General features: G+C 36.4%; 1 protein-coding gene across 1 annotated transcript; it reads left to right on the top strand.

The window, feature by feature from the left end:
• Window positions 1–21,173: 21,173 nt before the first annotated feature.
• LOC128867286 (uncharacterized) lies at window positions 21,174–22,355 on the top strand. Its single transcript, XM_054108395.1, has one exon. It carries the CDS (start codon window positions 21,174–21,176, stop codon window positions 22,353–22,355), a length of 1,182 nt encoding a protein of 393 aa, XP_053964370.1.
• The last annotated feature ends 1,345 nt before the right edge of the window (window positions 22,356–23,700 follow it).

Below are 23,700 nucleotides of genomic sequence, written 5' to 3'. Positions count from 1 at the left end.
GACTTTGGCGACATTGCAAGCTAACTCCGCGAACTTGAACAAATGGCTACTAAAACGCAACTGCCCAAGGTTAAACATTGAATCGTTTCGAAAATAAAGGTAAATACCAACAAATTGTTTACAAATTCAACGCATACTAAGTGTACTAATACGAATTTTGCCTGCAGTAGAAATAGCTACACTGCTACTAAAGCTATTTTTTTCAATTCTATGCAAATGTTTCGGAGTTTTTGTTATTATTCTATTTTTTTATGAATTTTACAATACCGCACTACGATTGAAATCAATTACTTTAAAGTAAATTTGAAAATATACGTGGTATTTTTATTTGTAAGAGGGTGTAGGGGAGGGGCCCAGTTGTGACGCAGGCCCAGTTGTGACGCAGCTAAATATTTTTGACATGCGGTATGAAAATGACAGTTTGAGCCCTGCCAATCATGTTCGTTTGACGTTCAGCAGTTTTTGTGCAGACACCAACGTTAGTAGTCGCATTGTGTATACACGCACCAAACATCGTGTTGAAAATCGTGCGAAAAAGTTATTTTGATTTTTTTCAAAGTACCAAAATTTTGTGAAATTAACAGTGAAAAGGCGAGTGTAATGCATCAAAATATTGTATTTGCCGTATATTTTGTGATTCTATATGGATTTATGTGATTATGTGGTGTCTATAAAAAACTTGCTTGTCATACACAAAATAGCATCGTGACCCGGTTGTGACTCAGCGGGTGACCCAGTTATGACGCACCTTTTTTTTGCACTACGATCATATAGAACTGCCGAATTCCTATATTACATTTTTGTTGTTGTTTAAAAAAAACCAACTGCCAACTCGATCAATTGCAACGTATGCAAGCGTCCAGTTCATTTGAAGTGCGCCAACATGCAGGCAAGTTATTTCACTTGCAAACACTGCGAAAGTGACGTGGACGACGACTAGGAATATTTAGATGACGATGATGAATAAAAATCGTTGTCATTTATGGCCATTGAAGGACATTTTCTTTTGTATTTTTCATTATTTTTGCCATTGAAAGCCTTCAAAATAAATAAATCATTAAATCACAACAATTGGTGTGACATTCCTTTCATATTTTCTCATTTCCAGTAAATTTCTTGAGGTGCGTCACAACTGGGCCACTTTTTTTTTGTCCTAAAAAAAGTTATCCTGAAAAAATGTGTTCCAAAATTTTTTGTGTAACTCAAATAAACATACTTTCTTTTGAGAAAAGTTGCGTTTGGTTAATAGTTAAATGTTAAACTTCTTCATTTTTCAATTTGCGGAACTGAGGAAAAAATTTTAATTTTTTTCAAAACCCGCGTCACAACTGGGCCCCCTCCCCTACTAATACGAACTTTGCATACTGTATGTGCGATTTACTAATATAGAACGTGAAAATAGCGTTTTATTTCGCTGTAAAATTGTATGTGCATATAATTACATGGAATTCAGTACATACATAGATACATATGTACATACGTCCGAAATGAAATAATGCGAGCGATTCGTAAATACATACATACATACGTCACCATTCGATGTAATTCAACATTAATGAGGTGTGGTGAGATTATCGCCTAACGCCTGTTGCTTCATTCGGTTGACAGCGAACAAACACACAAACAGCTTTTTTTGGAAAAAGAGCTGCTTTTGTTTAAACAATTTTGGTTAAATAACAAATATATCAATTTTTTTTTGATGCAGAACGAAAGTAAATATTTCAAAGTTAAACTCTAAGAAAGTTTCATTTTAATTGGTTGATTCGTTTATGATTTATGGCCGTGAAAACAAAAAAATTATGTTTTTTTGCCACATTTTGACCGATTCCCACGCCCCCTTTATATATTTCTTCACATTATATAGATATAAACCTTCCTCTTCAATCAATCTATCTTTAAAAAAAACCGCATCAAAATCCGTTGCGTAGTTTTAAAGATTTAAGCGTATACGGGGACATAGGGACAGAAAAAGCGACTTTGTTTTATAATATGTAGTGATAGTTAAATGTTTGTAATAAAAAAAAAAAAAATAAGGTTTCTAGTGCTTAGCTATTTTAACGGAATGAAAACACCTTTCAATTTGTCATTGTCACGGGCATTCCATCATGTCTCCGTGTAGCTCTATTATAAGTGAGAAATGTAAGTGATATCGACAGAACGCCCCGTTTTCTGTGGCAGTCCTGTTCAAATTAGGCAACTTTTTTATAGAAAATAATCTAATTGCTCTTCTCTGATGGAATAATGACTCTGCTTTAGAAATACAAGAGATTTTTTCATTATTTTATAACATTTATTAAACTTATAATAATTTTAAAGTTTAAATAAACATTCAAGAGAATTATCTATCATTCAACTTTGTTGGTTTAGTAAAATTCTTTAAACAGTGACTGAGGTTCCAAATACAAAAAAATTTGGAACTTTATATACATTCGTCAAAAAATCTTCTAGAGGTGAAAATATATAGAATAATAAGCTTTTTACTGCTTCTTGGAAATTGTGAAAAAATTCTACACATAATGATATTAATGATAACAAAGGGACTGGTGAAGACCTGGTAGACTTAGTGTCGGCTATGTATGTATGTGTATGTTGTCATAAGACGAGAGGCTTAAATTGAAACACAAGCGACACAGAACAAATCATATATATGACCCCCATAAGTTTTCCTAGCAGCGATTGCCTTGGCAAAATTCTTTTGTATAATTTTTTAAAATTATATATTGAAATTTTTAGAGCTTAACATTCAAATGAAGCTGGCACCACACTGTGGGGTTGAGTGAGCTGGGGTGAGTACTGAGAGAGAGCAATCATAAAAATTCAAACATCATTGAACCTCCTTAAGAGCAAACTGAAAATGCTCACAGATAGTCTTAATGGTCACTTCAGACTGCGAAGAATGTCGTCAAAGAACTCCTGTCGATTATACCCTGAGACGTTATTACACTTGCTTCTCGAACGCGATGAGGAGAAGATGCAAGCACTTTGGCGTGCACTGCCGGAAAAGAGGCGCGCGTGTTCAGTCTAGCCGAATATTATGTTGAATTTATTGAAAGACTTGTGTCTGCATTAGATGTAGTTAAGACTACAGGGCACAAGAGATCTCAGGGTTGTAGTACTTACGTCTTTCTAGATATTTATCTATCTAAGCAGCATCAAAGCAAGCACAAGCACTCAGTTGTACTCTCTAAATAAGTTACATGACCTTTTGAAATATTTTAAAGAAATTCTCTACAAATTATTCTTTAAAAAATATTAAGTTCATCGGACTTTAAAAGTAGTACTTGTGTATATATTCAGAAATCACATTCCAAGTAACACAGTTCAGATTGTGCACGTCGCTAACTCTCCGGGTGCTACTTTTGATCCGCATTGCGGCAATGAAGTTGCTTGTTTGCAACCGAATCATGCGTAATAAAATTTAACGCTTATGGCAGATAGAGTAGTTTAGAGTAACAAAAAATACACCAAAAATTTACTCAGACACCATTAGATGTGAAAAAATAACAACAACAAACAAAAGTTATAGCAATAACAATAGGAATAAAGCATATCAAGTCACAAATGTGGCCGCTGAGACCTTCGCAAAGAATTTATACAATTTTATTTTTTCTTTTTGCTCAAATTTCTTCCTTTACGCTGTCTACTTACAAAACAAAAAAATATATATATATGCAGTAAAAAGGCATATCATGTCAAGGCGAAAGCTTTCAAAAATGTGAAAAAGAAATTCAACACTGCGGGAAAAGCAGAGCGCCGGCGGCAAATATGTGTCTCTTCGGAAATACAATAGCGAAATGTCATCCGCAGCAAAATTTGCATATCCCATTTGTATTCTAATAATAACATAATACGAAAGCAAAACAAAAAAAAACGAAATAAGTATTCCTTAATAAAATGGTAATAAAAGAACGCAACCACAGCCCGCATTATTATGCTGGCAACTCCTTTAAGGATATGCAAAATTTGAGATCCCTTAAGTAAGCGGAAAACTAGCAACACATGCGAGCACATGCTGGTATCTGTTTCTCTTTATTTATGTATTTGCAATTGTGCTCTGCTTTAACAGCTGAGCAACAATATAAAAGCAGCTTTCGCATTTGTTAGCAGTTTTTGAGATGATTCTTTAGCCTCAACGTGTTGCGATACCAAGTATTTATTTGGGATTCAAAATAAAACACGCAATACAAATGCCTTTTCGATAAGCGTTTCAAGCCTTTGGGCGAAATTAAATGACATTTTATGGATAATAAAATATTAAGATCTTTATGCAAATACACTTTGAATCGGATGATATTTTATTCGCTTGTTTTGGTTTAAAACTTCCTAAATGCCTAATCCCAGTTAAACACTGAAAGGAAGTAGATGCTTTCCATTTCAATTCAACCGGGCTATTCGGGTCATGTTGTTCGATTTCGATGTAACTCATGTTGCTTTCTGGTCAAAATAATGAGACACGTATTTTTTTGTTCGCCCGAAATTTTTTTTTTCAAATTTATCGGCAATTTTGTTTTTCAGCTCAAAATCGATTATTTTTAATTAAATAAGAAATTTTTTTTTTAATGCTCATAACTTAGTCAAAAATGAACCCATGTTAATGATTCTGGTTTCAAAATGATCGTCATTACTTGCATGAGCGATTTCATGTAGACACAATTGCAAAAAAGTAGTTGAAGATTTTTTACAAAACAAAATACAATTATATATCATGCCTTCTTTGATCATTTTTACATCTTAAAAAATCAAAAATTATTTCTTCAACAAAAGAATAATCTTGTGACATTTGTAGCAAATATTTGTTTGAGGATATTAATGAGCTTTTCTATAACGACTTATTTTTTCTATCACAGTCGAAAACTTTCATTATTTTAGGGCAGAACGCAATGGTGCAGATCATTTAGAGAAAAAGCGAATATTATATAATGAAGAAACCATGGAATAAACTCCATTGATGAAGTTGTACCCCGAACTGAAAATTGGAATATAAAATTTAAATCGATACACGTGGGTTTCACCAACAAGAAAATTATATACAAACACGTATTTATTATTTCAGCGATAGTGCCGTGCGCCAATATTGCCAAGTATCTAGACATGACTTTGGATGTAAAGCTCAAGTGGGAAGAGCACATCAAAATCAAAGCTGCTGAACTCAGTTTATAATTGAAGAAGTTTCAATGGTTAATTGGCAAAAAATCTACCAACTCAAATCAGGCATTTGTTTTTTTTATTACTAAAAATTTCTTAGGGCAAAAATAATAAAAAGAGCCAAACATTTATATTTATTGTTGCTTAATTTAACATTTTTTTCTATTTTTTGTGGCGCTGAATGCTTTATACGAAATCATATTTTCTTTTATTCTTATATATATTAGCATAGGATGGGCACAAAAATCAATGTGGTCGAAGTGCATACCTCCAATAAATCTAAACCTATAGTGTAGGGTATCTTTTATTGCGCTTTTTTTACCATCCCCATGCCCATTGTTGTATACTAGAACTCGCAGACTACTTTCTGCAGTAGCCAGCATTTCAATATCTTTTACGACATGCGTAGAGCATCATGTATTTCCACAAGAAAGACATTATTAACATATTATCATGGATTCAGATAAACCTTTCATATACATGTCATGGATTTATATTTATGAAAAAACATTTATATTTGTATGGACTTGTATGAGATGCACTGAACATACATATGTGGGTGCTAAACACGTTAAAACAGTTGAATGTAAACATTTTGCCAAGAATTTCAAATCAGGAATATGTACATAAACTTGAAATAGTACAGAGCAAATAGAGAAAATACAAGCAAACAGCAGACAAACAAACAAATATAGTGTCCAAAGTTGCAAAAAAAAGTATTATTTTCAGTAAGTTCGATATGAAAGCTAAATATATGTTTTTATTTCTTTAGGAAATTTTGAGTGAATTTCGAACTTTCACATCAGCAGCTCTAAGTTTGATTTGGTAGCAAAAAATTCTTCAAATTTTATCTGTTTATTATTACGCTTACATGTAGACCCATAACTCATAGAACAGAATGATAGAATAGTCATGCACAACTGGTTACGAGATGTACGCGCATGGGGTTGTAACACCATTTATTGAATGGTCACATGTATAAAACTATGATTTATAACGTCATTCATAACTAGCGAGAGGCAGAGAAAAAATATGGTAATTAATATCACATGCACGACTTGCAGCACCACATCCGAAAGTCTCAACAGACGTACGTATTTATATATGTCTACACGCTTATTTTATCTTGTACATATTTATTGAAACGTGTTCATTTCTCTATTACTCTTAAATGGTTCGCATTGATTTTTTGCGTTATAGTAGAACCACTGTTACTTTTTTTTTTTTTTTTTTTTTTTTAAAAAATATACTTCATAACGATTCGGTCATCGTCCAAAATTTTATGAATTGCTTCCTATTTTATATTGTATATTAACTGGTAAGTAAGTGAAGTACGGCGGCCGCCGTAGCCTAATGGGTTGGTGAAACACCAAAATTAAGAAAAACATTTTTCCAATAGCAGTCGCCCCTCGGCAGGCAATGGCAAGCTTCCGAGTGTATTTCTGCCATGAAAAAGCTCTTTATAAAAATAACTGCCGTGCGGAGTCGGCTTGAATCTGTAGCTCCCTCCATTTATGGAACAACATCAAGACGCACGCCACAGAAAAGAGGAGGGGCTCGGCCAAATACCCAAAAAGGGTGTACGCGCCAATTATGTATACATATATATATGTATAAGTAAGTGCAAAATAAAGTATCTGGAGTATTCCTCCTCCACTTCACTTTATTTGAAACAATTCAATAATGTTCAAAGGGCAAATTGCATCCTATCTCTTCGAAAAATAATCATCGGGTTGCAAAAGTCCGGCTTAATCTACAGTTTGAAAACGATGGTTTTAATGCTTTTAAATATTTTTCTGAGTGTAAACCAGAAAACGCAATAACCTAAATTTATTGTTCAAACAGGATCCCAGAAAAAGCGCTGGCGACGTCCATCGAGACATTTTTATTTACTTGCACTCAAAGTTGGACTTGTTCCAGACTTAAAATCGGTGGCGTTATGTTTTATTCAGCAATGAGACTAAAATAAACAGAGTTGATTCAGATGATAGGAAGTACGCGTGGCAGCTAAAAACGATAACATTTGACCCCAAGCTAGTCCCACCAATAATAAGGTAAGACGGGTGCTCAATAATGGTATTGGCCTGCTCTTCATGAGACGGTGTCAGGCCGTATCGTATTCAAGGTAATATTGAAGCGGCCAAGTAGAAAAAGCGGCCGGAAGAAAATGTATATGTGATTTGGAAATTTCAGCATGACAAAGATCCGAAGCACACTTTTCGTGTGTAAAAAAGGTTTTTCGAAATCAAGGTTCTGGATTGGGCATCCTCGAGAACATTTTTGGAACATGGTTGTTTGAAAAACCCCAAGCACTCCACTCCTCTTCAACGTTGTAGAGGTTTAAAATGTCGAAGTACAGGCGCTGTGCTGCAGTAATAAAGCGACAAGAATTTTATACAAAACATTAATGTGTACTTTTCCCCTTCGTCTGCATTTTTTATGATTTTGCTATTATTTTGCTTCGTGTTTTTCATTCCTAAGTAGCTTTCAACGGTTGTGTGCTTTTAATTTATAGATAATTCAAAGAGACAAGTTTTATGTTATAAGGATGCTTATTGGCTTCACGCTCAACTACGCTTCATACATAACAGTTCAGAGGATTAAGTTCTGGGGAGTTAGAAGGTCATTAGTTCGATATTCTCAGGCACTTTAAGGTGTTTAATTTTATTTAGAAGGCGTTTTGATTCGACAATGTGGGCTTGAATGTGAGGTTCTTGAATAAATTTGACATATCGGTCAGTGCTAAAACACTCCTGATGTGTTTTGCGTTTTGCAATGGATTCTGTTCTATTTACTTGATATAAAGTATTCGCCTTTTTCTGCTAGCTTTTAAAAAAACCTATACATACATATATGTGCAACAGTAAACTGCAAGCTAACAAAACATGCACACCATATTGAAATACTAAAAAATAAACCAAAGTGCTTTCACAAAAAATTCCAGACAGTCTGTCGACTGCCATTAGGTTAATGTTTGATTTCATGCGTGTATTTAATTCATATTGAAGGCGGGTCCATTCATATTCATACTCCCAATATGTTTATTTTTGTTGTATGCTGGCATGTGATTGCATAGGCTACCCAAAAACTCACCGCTTGGATTCGCCCTGGCGTATGCGTAACCAAACAATGGGCAACACTTTTGACAAATGCATATGCACATAAGGGCGTGCCATCGGCTAGTTTCGTTCTGCAAATGCTATATATACAAAAGTTTAAAGTTTTCCATGCCACGTCCTTTCATTTCATGCGTACATAGGTAATTTCATTCCTTACAAATTGCTTCCTCGGCTGACTTCTCTTTGGTGTCCCATACTTTCAAATGGCTTGATTAGTGCGAGCACTATCCACCGTTTTAAAGACTCAATCGTCTACGAATTATGCGTATAATATCTGCGTTAATCGACAAGCTACAAAAACGATTCTAAACAGGTAGCTCTGAATCAGTATTTTTGCGGCACCAAACCGGCTGATGACGTAATTACCGGCAAGGTTTCTGATTGAGCTGTGTGACACATGGTTAATTTAAGTCCATAAAAATTTGCAACGGTGGCAATTCAAGATGTTTGGCCTTTGAAGTGAACGAAAAAACTATTATTTCTTGGATTTTTTTTGTGTTGATAAAGATCATGAAATAAATAAAAATTCTGAAAACACTACTTGTTGTAGATATCATACATAGCATTATGTATGCTTTTTTCAAAGAAACATACAAAAAGATTTCTGCATTTTCTTCTTATTTTCCATTTTCTTCAAATTTTTAATATTTTTTACATTTTCTTCTTTTTTTCTACGTTTCCCGCATATTTCTCATAGTTTACATATTTCCTTAAAATTTCTGATATATTTTGTATTTTCTTGAAATTTTCTTTCATATTTCTCTCATCTTCTTCATTTCTACCTTTTATTATTTTCCTCATATTTTTTCAAATTTTCTATATTTTCTTAAAATTTTTTTTTAAATTTTTCATATTGGGCTTCTTTTCTAAAGCTTGTTCACATTTTCCAAATTTTTTAATTTTCTTCATATTTTCTATATTTTTTTTCAAATTTGTCAGAGTCGTACTATTTTCCGTATCTTCTTCATATGTTCCTTATTTTATACGTCGTCATTATTTTCTTAATAGATAATTTTCATTTGCTCTACATTTTGCTCATAATTTCTATATTTTCCTCATATTTGCTACGTTTTCATAATACTTTTTATATTTTCTATAATTTCTTCAAATTTCTAATAACTTCTATATTTTTCAAATTCTGCAAATTTCTACTTTTTCGTATCTTCTTCATGATTTTATAAATAAGCAGTAGATTTATTTTCTGTTCACACTTTCTGAACATCTTTAATTTTTTCTATATTTTTATCAAATAGTCAGCTTTTGTTTTTTATCACTGTGGCCATTACTTTTTTCCTCCGACATCCTTATAGTCGAAACACTGGTGATTGTAAAGAGCGCTCACAATGGTCTACCTTATTGAGAAGGTAAACTCTTTTTCCACCTCAATATTTAGAGCATGTCTTTTTTAAAGTATATGGTGAGCTTTCAATCAAAAAGTGAACAAAAAGGATATTATGAAATTTCGAAAGCGACCTAACTGACTCAACTGAAATGGGGTTTCAGGAAGCATTATTGAGAAAAAGTACAATAAAATTTGATTTCTCTCCAGAATCGACATTCAGCTGTCACTCTCCACCAGATGCAGCAGTTTTGTTCGTTAACACAGCCACCGAGTTGAAAAGGCGACTCGTCTCAACTACTTTTCCCAATAAATGCACAATTTGAACAACGTAGCGTGCACTTTGAGAGTAGGATTGCGGCACTCTCTCTTTCTTAGCTTCACAGTCTATAGTGGACCATAGCATCATCAACATTCCTCCTCCAATTCAATATCTCTCTTAAATCATTTCTCCTATTACGACGTTTATCGCTTTTAAGTCTGCTTCTATGTCATCAAGCCATCTCTTGGTCGGCCTCGCTTTCTTCCTCCATTTGGGCGCAAAGTAAACACCCTTTTTTGGATTCTTTCGTTGGGCATTCTTATAATGTGGCCAATCCTTCTAGTTCGCTGCGCTTTAATAAAACGTATTACATTGTCACCGTCAATATGGGTTTCAACTTCGTTGTTATAACGTATGCGATACGTGCCATTTGCAGTGTCCAGATTTCAGCACCATAAGTGCGACACTAGGAGATAGTATTCAAGAACCAGCCGATGATCCAACCTTTACATATAAGTAAGTCAAATCGTACAGTACCTTGCCAACTTTAAAAACGAATGGAAAATAAATACATAACCATACATACGCACATACGTATGTACTCGTACTTATACAAACAAATGTATGTACAGTCCACATAACCACTATCTCACTGTTTGTCGTTCTCTTATTCACTCAATAGCAATTTTACTGTTTGCGCTCGTTGCGTTTAATCAATTCGATGTGCAATTTTATAGAGTGAATGAAAACATGTGCAAGAAGTTGTATAGAAACACGCAAACATATTACATACGTACATAGGGAGAGTGTATAATTTCAATTTATTATGCAATATTGATTTGGCAACGGCTACAACAGAAAAACTGAATCAAATTCGTAGCCATCAATAGCTGCGAAAGCGATATGACCTCGTATTTTTTACATGCGCTCAAGTGAAGTAAAGCACAGCCAAAAAACATGCTGATAGCAACATGAGTGTGTATAGATATGTGCGTACATACCATAAATATATCACTAAGGAATATGAAAAAAGTGGCGCTTCAAAGCGATTATATTAATAAATACGACGCATTATGCTAATTTAAATTGGTGCAACCTAATGAGCGCAATTAAATTGTTTTCGGTTCGTTGAGTGGTCTATTAAATTTGTGCTGTGTTTGTAAGCTACGGTCTTTTGCGCTTCGTCTTTATTTTTTTGATATTTGATAGCATTTGAAGGATGGCCTTTTTTATATACAAAATAAAATTATAGCGGTCGTTCGCCACTTTTGCATATTAATGACGAACTTATTATTCATAGTCACCCGAATTTGGAGTTTGCTTTCTTTTATCAATGCGGTCCAATAAGTTGAAAGTGCGTACTTCTAAAAGACATATAAATGGAAAATTTTTTTCAGTTTTTTTATTTTGTTGACAGTTTTTATTAGCTTGCATAAAACGAAAAAAACCAATAATTTTTGTTAATGAGAAATACTTTGGGACAAGTTATTTATAGACAAGTTTTATTTGTTTCTCTTTTTAAGCTTGTTTTCTTTTTTAATAGCTTACATTTATTAAGAAGCTTGAGTAAGTGTAAGTTAGCGGACAACTAATTCAATTTGTTAATACAAAAAATTTAATTGGCAAAGTAGAAAGTGATTAAAAGTTGAAGAAAAGTAGAGAACATTTGGGAAACTTAAATTAAAACTTTCACGAAGTCCATTTTTCAGACTTTAGCTAGCATAATAAATCTAATTTAAGCATTATTATGTAATTCATTAAATTTGTTTTCAACTTATAAAATCATTTGTTACTCAAACAATTCAAGTGTGAGATGATCTAGTGCCCTCTGGCCATTATCCTATAGATGCTTTTATTCAGCCATAGCTCAGGATGTCTACGGGTATAGGCCAACGGTTAGTACTACATACATGGCGTTTTGAAGGCCATATTATGGTTCAAAACAAAAAAAAAAAAAAAATAATTAAATCTTTTCCAGTCTCATCTTTGCTCAAGTGTGACTATTTGGTGCGATAGCATCCAAAAATGGTGGTCAAAAAGTAGATATTTGATACATTGTTCAGTATTATTACGATCAAAGTAAAAAGTTGGCCAGCAGCCAGCTTAAAATAAAAATTGTGTCATTTCAAGATCGAATGCCAATCATCCGTATTAGAAGCAGCAGCATTAGCAACAAAAGCATCGGAAATCAGTGCAGCATTCTCAGCTACATAAAACAGAGCGCGAAGGCAGCAACAGCAGTGACAGTAACGGTAGAACTTCGCAAAGAAGGAATAGTACTCGCACCAACAACTGTATGTGCATACGATAAGCCCCAGAGAGCATTCGTATTATGATTGACAACAATATTAGAAATAGCAGCTGAGGGCACAATAGAGGCCTTCTTATGCAGCAACAGTTGTCAATATCACTGTTGACTTTTTCGCTTTAACTGACCTATACATATGTGCAGATAACAAAAATTTTACGTCCTTAGCCTCCTTAGTTAGGCGTAAAGTCGACAACACCAAATTTAAAGAGTTTCGTATGCAAAGTTCGCAATTAAATAGAATGTATGTACGTATTATTAGCCTTTCTTTATTGTGCACTTTTGCACAAATTGTTTGAAAGTTGTTTTAACAAACTTGGCAAGAAATTTCATAGTCAACAAGTAATGTCTGAAGGCATTTAATACGAGTTGAATTATTCATGGTAAGAGCAAGCAAAACAAAACAAACAAAAAAAAAGCACGGCCGTTCACTTCTTATTATTGCACTACAAGTTTACATGGGTAGTCACTTATTTGATTCTCAGATGTAAAAAATAAGAGGTAGTAATGAAGTATATCAGTGTTATAAAGGGTTTTCTAACAACAGGTGTTAGAGGTGAATGGATTGCGCTATCGCGAGACGATAAACGATTTTTATTGCTAGAATTGGATGATATTGATCTGGACAACGTTTACTTTCAACAAGATGGCGTAACGTGCCACTCAAGCAACGAATTGATTTTTTACGAGAAAAGTTACCGGACCGTGCTATCTCTCGAAGAGGTGATCCTAATTGGCCATAGAGATATTGTGATTTAACACCTTGTGGCAATTTTATTTGGGGCCATGTGAAAGAGAAGGTTTACGCCAATAGCCCAGGGTCGACTCAAGACCTCAAAGATGGAGGCTATCGAGGACATAGGGCAGCCACTTTGCAATTCGGATATGGAAAATTTTATGAAAAGAATATTGTCCTGTAAGCGTGGTCGTGGTGGTCATTTGCCTGATGTTATTTTCCACTATTAACGGCATACCTTCCTCTTTACAATGAAATAAACAACCGATCATTAGTCTTAAAAAATAGCATTTTTCTTTGAACATCAAAAAGCCCTTTATATATATACTAGCAACCCGCCCTGCTTCGCACGGGTATAAAATATATACCCTATGTCACTCACTGAAAAAATTATTAAAATCGATCCAGTAGTTTTGGCTTATTCATTACTGCCCGTGGCCCGCCCGCGTTAAATTTGGAGTAAAACAATTCCCCTTTCTTTATAGCATGAAGATTTCCTGCTATCTTTGGGATATCTAAATTCATACCCTACATTTTTGCATATTAACTTTTTGCATTTTTACATATGTATTTATTTTATTTTTACAACAATTACTATATTACAGAATGTCTTTATATACAACGTTCATAGCCTTCTTGTCATTAGACAATACAAACATGTTTTCTCTAGAGGTTACTCTTGAAAGAGCGACATACAGTTGGCCATGTGAAAAACAGTCAACACTCAAATCTAAGCCTGCAACGTTGAAGGTTTGACCCTGAGATTTATTAATGGTCATTGCAAAAGATGTCTTTACCGGAAATTGTAAGCGTTTAAATTGGAATGGTAGATCCGATGGTATCAGAGGGATTCGGGGAATCAATACATCTTCTCCGGTACCACATCCTGTGAGTATTGTGCACTCTATTATGAAAGTTTTCAGTGATTTTACCAGCAAACGCGTGCCATTGCAAAGTTTAGGTGGACTTAGGTTTCTTAATAAAATAACAGGACAACCTATTTTCAGCTCCATTTTGTGAGGAGGGAGTCCAGACGGGTTCAAAGAATTTAGAAATTCTGTAGGAAATTGAACAGCTTCTTCCAAATCGAGAACAGTATCGACCGAGTAGTATATTTTCGTCGGCGCATCAATCTTTGAAATAATCAAGTTATTTACTTTATCTACTTGTTCGTTAGTTGGTGACAGAATAGCTCTTTCTTTAAACCAAGATATTGTCTTATAACTTATGTTATCAATGTCTGGATAGACATTGTTGACTAACTCTTGGATGTTGTCTATCAAAACACAAAGGTTTTCTAGGTTAATCCTTCCCTCACTTTGTGTTAATTCTCCATTGCCAACTTTTAGCAGGATCTCTGGAAATAGCCTGTTCTCACGTGAAGATGACGAAACCCCCATATTAGTTTTAAGATCTAATTTATTGACATGCGACCAAAGGTGGGATCTTTTTAGCGAAGCATTTATTTCGTCAGCACGTGTTCCTCGAGTCACAACTGGTAGGATTTGACGGAAATCTCCTGAGAACAGAATTGTACATCCACCCATAGGTGAATTTTTGTTGTGCAAATCGCGTGTTGTCCTATCCAATGCTTCCACAGACGTCTTGTTTGACATGATAGCTTCGTCCCAGACTATTAATGAGCAGTCACGCATCAATTTTCCTGTATTGCTCTGTCTAGAAACACTACAGACGCTATTATCATCATCGGTTGCGATTTTCAGCGGGAGCTTGAATGTAGAGTGTGCGGTTCGGCCTCCTTCCAAAGGAGTAGCGGCAATGCCGGATGACGCAACAGCTAACGCAATTTTTCCGGTAGATCTCAATTACTAACTACTGATGTAATATCTTGAAAAATATTGTTTTTAATTATATGCTGTAAAGAGCCATATACATAGATCTATATGAAAACAACAATGTATTTAAGGTATTTAATTGGATAAGGATTAATGTTGTACCTATTTGTTGAAATCGCTTCGAAAATAAGCTATTAGTTGTCGTAAAAAGTAAATGACAAAAAATGTTATTGTATGGAATCGATAGCAAGCTAAACGCGCTCCGAATCAATAAAAACGATTCAAAAACTGTATTTTAATTACAGTATGCAAACAAAATTCGTATTAGTACACCCCCTAATAAATAAAAAAACCACGTATATTTTCAAATTAATTTTAAAACAAATGCTTGAAACCGTTTTATTTTATAGATAATTAACTAAAATAAGGCCAAATAAAAAAACCGCTCACAAAGTGTATTGAAATGCAAAAAAAAAAATAAGAAAGAAAAAAATGAACACTTTTCACAGAAGCAAAATTCGTATTAGTACACATGTATTTTTAATGATTTAAAGAGTAAATAAAAAATAGTTCAGAAAATTAATATTTTGTAGGATACCCTCGTTGCCTTAGAACAGCAGACAATCTCTTCGGCATAGATTCCACCAATTTTTTTGTGAGATTTGGAGAAATCTTCTTCCACTCTGATTTGAGGACTTTTTTTAAATGTTCTCGGTTCCTTATTTGATGATGTTCCAGCTGCTTTTTGAAAATCGACCATACATTTTCTATGGGATTAATATCCGGGCTTTGTGGTGGTGTTTTGAGATAATTTGGACAGTTATAAAGCATCCATAACCTTGTATCCAACGCCGTGTGCTTAGGGTCGTTATCTTGTTGGAATATACATTTTTTTTTGCAACCCAATTTTTTGGCACCTTTGCGTAGATTCTTTTTTAAAATATCAATATATTGCCTCGCAGTCATAATTCCATCAATAAAATGCAACTTTCCTACTCCGTTTGCCCCGAAACATCCCCATACCATCAGAGAACCACCACCGTGCTTGAAAGAAGGCTGCATATTTCGTTTTTGAAAGCCAGTATTACACTCTCTCCAAATTTTTATGCGTCCATCGGACATTTTTATATTAAATTTACACTCGTCTGAAAAAATTACCCTTTTCCAAAACCGCATATTTTTGTTTAAATATTGCCTGGCGAATATAACACACTTTCTTCTATTGACTGAGCTTACATACGGTTTTCTAACCGCAGTTCTGCTTCTAAATCCCAATTTTTTTACATAATTGCGCACTGTTTGAGGTGTAACTTTGATAGAAAAGTATTTTTCTAGTTCTGCAGCTAGTGAAACTCCACTGACGGTGGGGTCTTTTCTCATAAGGCGTTTCAAATAAGTCTTGTGCCTCTGCCCAAGCTTTGCCCTGTTCACATTTCGAAGCTTTTTGTCAATCCTTCCACTGTCTCTAAAAATTTTGACTAACTTTTGTATTGTAGACACACTTTTCTGCAATGTTCTCGCAATTTCGCGTAAAGACTTTCCGTTTTTGTTCATATTTATTATTAATCTCCTAGTTTCGTTTGACTTTGGCGACATTGCAAGCTAACTCCGCGAACTTGAACAAATGGCTACTAAAACGCAACTGCCCAAGGTTAAACATTGAATCGTTTCGAAAATAAAGGTAAATACCAACAAATTGTTTACAAATTCAACGCATACTAAGTGTACTAATACGAATTTTGCCTGCAGTAGAAATAGCTACACTGCTACTAAAGCTAATATATTATTTTTTTCAATTCTATGCAAATGTTTCGGAGTTTTTGTTATTATTCTATTTTTTATGAATTTTACAATACCGCACTACGATTGAAATCAATTGCTTTAAAGTAAATTTGAAAATATACGTGGTATTTTTATTTGTAAGAGGGTGTACTAATACGAACTTTGCATACTGTATGTGCGATTTACTAATATAGAACGTGAAAATAGCGTTTTATTTCGCTGTAAAATTGTATGTGCATATAATTACATGGAATTCAGTACATACATAGATACATATGTACATACGTCCGAAATGAAATAATGCGAGCGATTCGTAAATACATACATACATACGTCACCATACGATGTAATTCAACATTAATGAGGTGTGGTGAGATTATCGCTTAACGCCTGTTGCCACATTTTGACCGATTGCCACGCCCCCTTTATATATTTCTTCACATTATATAGATATAAACCTTCCTCTTCAATCAATCTATTTTTAAAAAAAAACCGCATCAAAATCCGTTGCGTAGTTTTAAAGATTTAAGCGTATACGGAGACATAGGGACAGAAAAAGCGACTTTGTTTTATAATATGTAGTGATATATAATTGGCGCGTACACCCTTTTTGGGAGTTCGACCGAGCTCCTCCTCCTATTTGTGGTGTGCGTCTTGATGTTGTTCCATAAATGCAAGTACCTACAATTTCAAGCCGACTCCGAACGGCAGATATTTGTTATGAGGAGTTTTTTCATGTCAGAAATGCACTCGGAGGTTTGCCATTGCCTGCCGAGGGGCGACCGCTATTAGAAAAGTGTTTTTCATAATTTTTTTTTTTTTTTTGATGTTCCACCGAGATTCGAACCAACGTTCTCTCTGTGAATTCTGAATGGTAGTCACGCAGCAAACCATTCGGCTATTTCGGATGAAATTCTTCGTAAAGTAGATCCCTCCAACAGTGAAGTTCTTCTTCGTATAAACCGGATAAGACAGCTTTTCACAGCTGTGATCGATATCTCGTAAAGTATCGATCAAACAATTTAAAGTTTATCCTCGTTGTAAGGCGCCATTTTGTAAAGTGAGGCAGGATCGCCATGTAAAGTGAGGCAGGATCGTCATGTGTAAGTGCTATTATTTTATGGAAGAGCTTTAGAGCAAACCTGCCGACTAAAGGTTCCTTTGTAAATAAAAGATTTTTATTCAGTTAGGGCAAATGACTGCCTTCCAACTATCAGGTTGAGACTGAGCTGCCTTCTGATAGAATGGCTTTATTTTTATACTTTCTTTTTGCCTTGTCATCAATAAAATATGCATAATTACAATCAAACATTGTTACAAGTAAAAATCAATAACAAAATTGTAAACACTTAAAAATATTGTACTATACAAATGAAATTTTGCTTAGGTTGACTTAAATTTTGTTTAGGTTAACTTACTTCACAGTGAGCTATGGCTTTGCTTTGGAGTGGGGTGTCATATGACAAAAAAATGTATTTGGTGTGTGCCAGGTGTTTACTTATGTTTCGGGTTTCAAAAAAAAGGAAAAGAATTTTTGTCATTGAAATTAAAGAGTAGAGTAAGTTGAAATGAAAAGAATTATGTCATTGAAATTGAAGAGTAGAGTGAATTGAAATGGTTTACATAATTTGAGTTTGAGTGTTAAAAATATATTTAAAGAATTCGAAAGAAGTTTGAAAGTGGAGTGGAGGTACTCTACAATTTCACACTAAAAAAAAACTGTTGCTGTTTTTGATAAGGCCGAAAATGCAAGGCAGACCGCTGAAATTGTGAATGGTGTTTGTGGTGCCAAAATTGCAACACATTTTTCAAGCTAAAGGAAATGTCGCTAAAATCACAGAAATATTCGAAGTTGACCGGCGTGGTAGTAGTCATAGCATCGGCTAGAAGCTGAAGATCGACCACTACGGCGCCCGCCATATCCCTATTACTTAGCATACTTTATTTCTGAGACGAATTTGGCTTAAATAATTAAATCTACACATTTTTTTAAATAATACTCTTTCTAAATTGATTATAAATACAAAAACTATACAAGATTAATACTCTGCTATTTCGTGGTAATAAATTTCAAATTGCCCTTGCTGCGTGGAATTCCATAAATCAAACAGAAGAAAATTCAAATACCAGAAACCTTGCCAACTTTGTCACGACCGATCATGAAATAGTGAAAAATGTAAGGTTTGAAAATACGCAAAAATAAAGTCATTGATGCTACAAAGTTATGAAGTCCCGTATCAGGCAAAATGCTAACAATCAGAAAGCTTGTAAGGTACGAATACAAAATGGAACGTGCCAATAATTTAAAATTCATAAAAAGTGTAGAATAACCCAGATATGCTGGTTATACTATAAAAATAGCTACATTTAGCACGGGAAGGTGAGTAAGAATTCCAAGAGATTTGAAAGACAAACGCGAGTGAGAATGCCAGCATGTACGTGAGCTTTGTACAGAAATATGTAACAAACGACAGCTGCTGGAGGAGTATCATGCAAATCAGCGCATAAATAAATGCTTGAATAAATTCTTGCTCTTAATGTAAATATGTACGTATGTAATATAAGAGTATGCAAGTATGTGTCCATTGAATATGCACTTGAAACGCTGAATGTCAAACTGTCAACCACTTTGACATTTCCATGCAGAACCTATCACGTACGACACTTTCTACATGCACACAGCTTGCGACAGCTACCCGCCTGCAGTGCACAAACCCGTATGCAGTTTAGACTGACATGAAGTAAACAAATATTTCGAGCGAACCGAATGGCAGATGATTTTTTATAGGGAGTTTTTCCATGGCAGAAACACACTTGGCGTTTTGTCATTTCCTGCCGAGAGACGATCGAAATAATAGCTTGCCATTATTAGTAGTTAGGGCTAAAAAACATATAATCAATTTTTATATTGCATTGCATTTATAGTATTTGGACTTCTTTGTGTATTCCGGGCTGTTGACACTACATCTGGATCAGGCCTGTAATTTTTTAACGCGTCCACGTATTTACATAAAGTGATTCCTTTAAGAAATAACTACTTAATTCCATTTTTAAAAATATATGTGCATGTATATAGAAATATGTGGGCGTTGTAAGCGAATCAGAAAGACGACTTAATTAATCACAACTGCAACCACATACAGCTTACACCCCACTACGTATGTATCTGCTTATACATCAATCACTGAAATATGGTAAGTGGTCGGTTTTAATTTGTAATTTCCAACGAAAAAGTTGATTTAGCTGTTCATTTCTTTCGGCATTGGCTCGCTGACCACATCATCGGAATGATTGCTCTTATAATTAAAGCAGATGGAAGCCGCTCATTCACCACATGCTGCCGTAATAAAACACAGTTTTCATATATTTCACATAATTAAAAATCGTCCGCATGAAGCAATTCTCAGAAGTGCGTGAGCAGCTATCGAAAAGGTATCTGAAATTCTCGTTGGTGAAATACAGAAAAAACAAGCAAGGCTTCCTAGATAAAAAGTTAATTGTACACGAAATTTTAATACGATAACGGCAATACGATAACTCTGATTTGCATTTCTTATTTTTGCAGAGAGCTCAGCTTGTAATATACAGTAGCAAACTTAAATTCAAGTCGCAGGAACTTGATATTCTTGCCGAACTAACCTCTAGATCTCAAGGCCAAAGGACATGATGACTTTGAAAGAGTTTGAAGCGGAAGTCCCCGCTCGGGAGGAGAGTGGAGAGGGATATAATAATAATGATTACAATAGTGAATGGAAGAATTATCTCATAGGTAAGCATATCACAGCTCTTCTATCCAACAATTCGTTGCACTGTCCCCTACGCATTCTAATATCAGTCAAGAAATTATCGTGTTTTTTTAGTTGCATGAGAACCACTGACCAGGCTTTGAAAAACAAACTAAACCTGTTCGCGAAGTTCATAGAGCGAAGTGTTGAAGAAGACGTCGAAATGTCAATTTGTCGGCATTCTCAACTTGTTTGCTTGTGAGCTTCGACCACGTGGAAAATTTTAAGTAAGGAAGGATCTTGGCTTATGTGATTATAAATACAACTCGTGCAAGAATTCACCAAAACCATCACCGCTTGCGTTGTATTTTTGCTCATTTGCCTAATTTTGATTTACTACTCAGATTTATTGGGAAGAATAGTCAAAAATTGCAGTGATCGAATGGACCATGCAACTCTTAGCAGCGGCGGACATTCACCGGATATCATATTCAAAAAATAAGTCCCATGGAATTATCTACCAGATTAGAAAAAAAAGAACTCCAACAAAATTTCTACTTGTGTTCTAAAGCTCTTCCCTTGGGGGAGCCTGTTATCCCTAGAGGGCGCGTCCCCAGGTGGTGGATAGGGGAACACCTCCCAGATATGGAAGGTAGGAGAGTAGGTCTCCCGCGAACCACACAGGCCGAAGACGTAAACTTCGTTAAAAAAACTCCCTCAACCCAAGGTGTGATGCGACCCGTGCCTATTGGGTGGGTTTGGCAGCCGGGGGACTAAACAAGGCTGTCTTTGAACGGAGCCCTCCTGATATCAGGCCGCCTCAGGTTGTAACGGTGGCCTTGCCATGGTATGGGGCGCTGCCATGGTCGACCGGTTATTTCCCCTAATTCCTCCTTGGTCACCGCGCATGGCGACATGCGCAGCCCCTTAGGCGGGGCAGGTGACCGTACGAACCAGAATAATGAAACCAACAAAAAAACAAAAATCGGATAGCGGTGCGAAACAGACGGACAAAGTGACGGAAAGACAAACGGACGCACTGACAGCACAGGACAGACAAACGGACACACAAACTAAGCGACAGGACAAGCAATCGGTCACCCATGACAAACTGGGGATCGGATCTTCCACGGAGGATGAGCTCCTGGCCTCTAGCCAGGAAGCAGTTGAGGGTAAAGCTGTGGGCCACAGCACGCCAACAACAAAAAATGAACCGACAACATGCGCTAAAGCCATGGGGCAAAAGCGCGCCAATAAAGGCCCATCAAGGTACAAGCTCTACCAGAGGTCTCTCGCTATCATTGACAGGATTCATAAGAACGAGACCGAAGGTAAAGCTCATCCCAAAGATGAGGCTGACAAGGCAAGGTGTCAAAAGGTGGTGGACGAATATCTAGCATTCCAAACCGCACGAAAGACAGAGGCCAAAAAACGTAACCGTTCGCAAGACGAAAACAAAAGGGCATCAAAGAAGCACAAGATCTCAGATCAGGGTGCGGTTGTCCCCAAACTAACCAAACAGTTCAGTGAGGTGGCACAGGACCACCTTCAAATGGCACTGGTGGATGAAACTTCCAACCGCGGCAAACCTGTGCTTGAAAAATGGTCGGAGATTGAGGCACGGTTGTCTCGCATAATCGTCGACCATGTCATGGCGAACCCGGAGGGTCAATCGCCAGGTTTCGACTCGGTGGAAGTGGTTCGCGGTTGCCGGGTAATCAAATGTGATGACCAGTACTCATTGCATTTCCTGACAAAAGCGATTGGCGAAATTCAGAGCAGCTGGGATGGCTTGAGGCTCAAGCTCATTCCAGCTAGCGAGATACCACGAAGGCCGGGGGCTCGCATCTGGATACCAAACATGGAGTTTGAAGCCAATCAGTTGATTCCCTATCTCCAGGCTCACAACCGCGCAGTGCCGATGGCCGATTGGTCGATCATCAAAGCGGAGGCTCCGCAAAAGCACATCGTGTCGTTTCTCCTTCAAATTACAGAAGAGAGCCTTGAACCACTGCAAAAAGTGGAAAATAAACTTCGGTTTGGCATACGGAAGGCCCAGCTGAAGGATGAGGTTGACGGCACCAGCGAACTGCTGACTGGCATGCAGTTAAATGACGCCGAACCTGCGGAAGCAAACCAATAAAAAATGGTTTTAAAGGTTGTCCAAATCAACCTGCAGCATTCACAAACTGCAACGGACAACCTAACCGTTCTCCTAGGGGAGGAGAACGTTGACATAGCCTTAATCCAGGAACCCTGGGTGCGGAGCAACGAGGTGAAGGGGTTCCCTGGAAGAAACTACAATCTGTACTATAAGCGTACTCAAGGTAATCCTAGATCATGTATTGTAGCCAAAAAACACTTAAACATATTTTTAATCCCATCATACAGTTCATAGGATGTGACGGCCGTTGAGGTGGAAGCTGCTGACGGTGTCAGCATCACACTTGCATCCATCTATATGGCACATGATCGGCCAGCACCGCCCGAGGAGGCTTGTGGGCTTGTGCTTGAAGGAACCAGAAACAAAACCCTGCTACTCGGATGCGACGCCAACGCGAGGCATGCGTTGTGGGGAAGCTCTGAGATAAACGACAGAGGTGAGTCTTTATATAATTTTATTATTAATACTAACTTATCGGTATGTAACAGGGGTAACACTCCCACTTTCACCTTTCCTAGTACGGAGTACTTCAGAGGATGGGAGGAAGGGATTGATGTTACTCTACTGTCTGAAAATAGCTTAGTAAGGGTAGATAATTGGAGGGTATCCAATAAAAGGTCCTTTTCTGATCATAGTTGGATCCTCTACGATTTGGATCTTAAGGTAGATCCGCCCCTACCGTATCGAAATCCTTTAAGAACCAACTGGAAGAGGTTCAAAAATGCAGTAAACAATAGGTTAGGAGAGATTTCTATCCCTCAAATCACTCTCACGGAAAACCTTGAGAGTAGGGTCATAACACTGGAAAAGGCATTTAGTAGGGCCTACAAAACGTCCTGCCCCATAAAATTTAGCAAAAAAACTCACCCTCCTTGGTGGAGCAGTGAGCTCTTAAAACTAAGGGAAAAATCTAGATCAACGTTTAACCTCAGCTACTCGACGGGAAAATGGGAATTGTACAGAGAAAGTCGGAGACAGTACAAAAAGGCAATCAGGGCCGCCAAAAAAGAGAGCTGGAGGGAATTTTGCTCGTCAATCGAATCCACCAGGGATTATGCTAGGCTCAGCCGTGTTCTTTCCAAAGACCACTCAATGGCTTCTTGGGTCAAGAAACCTGATGGAACTTGGACTGCTACAGCAGAGGAATCGCTAGAGCTTCTGCTAAACACGCATTTTCCGGGATGCAGCGCTTACGAAAGTGAGAGGGGAAACATTAGGCGGAGCCAATATAATCCACAGCATCTTGCAAATGAAATTATTACCAAAGAAAAAGTTGCATGGGCAATCAAATCTTTCTCACCCTTTAAATCTCCGGGGCCAGATG

This window comes from Anastrepha ludens, chromosome 6 (genome assembly GCF_028408465.1).
Source record: "Anastrepha ludens isolate Willacy chromosome 6, idAnaLude1.1, whole genome shotgun sequence".
In the NCBI taxonomy this organism is placed as follows: domain Eukaryota; kingdom Metazoa; phylum Arthropoda; class Insecta; order Diptera; family Tephritidae; genus Anastrepha; species Anastrepha ludens.
The sequence above is the reverse complement of the archived record's forward strand: the minus strand, read 5'-3'. Positions and strand labels throughout refer to the sequence as shown.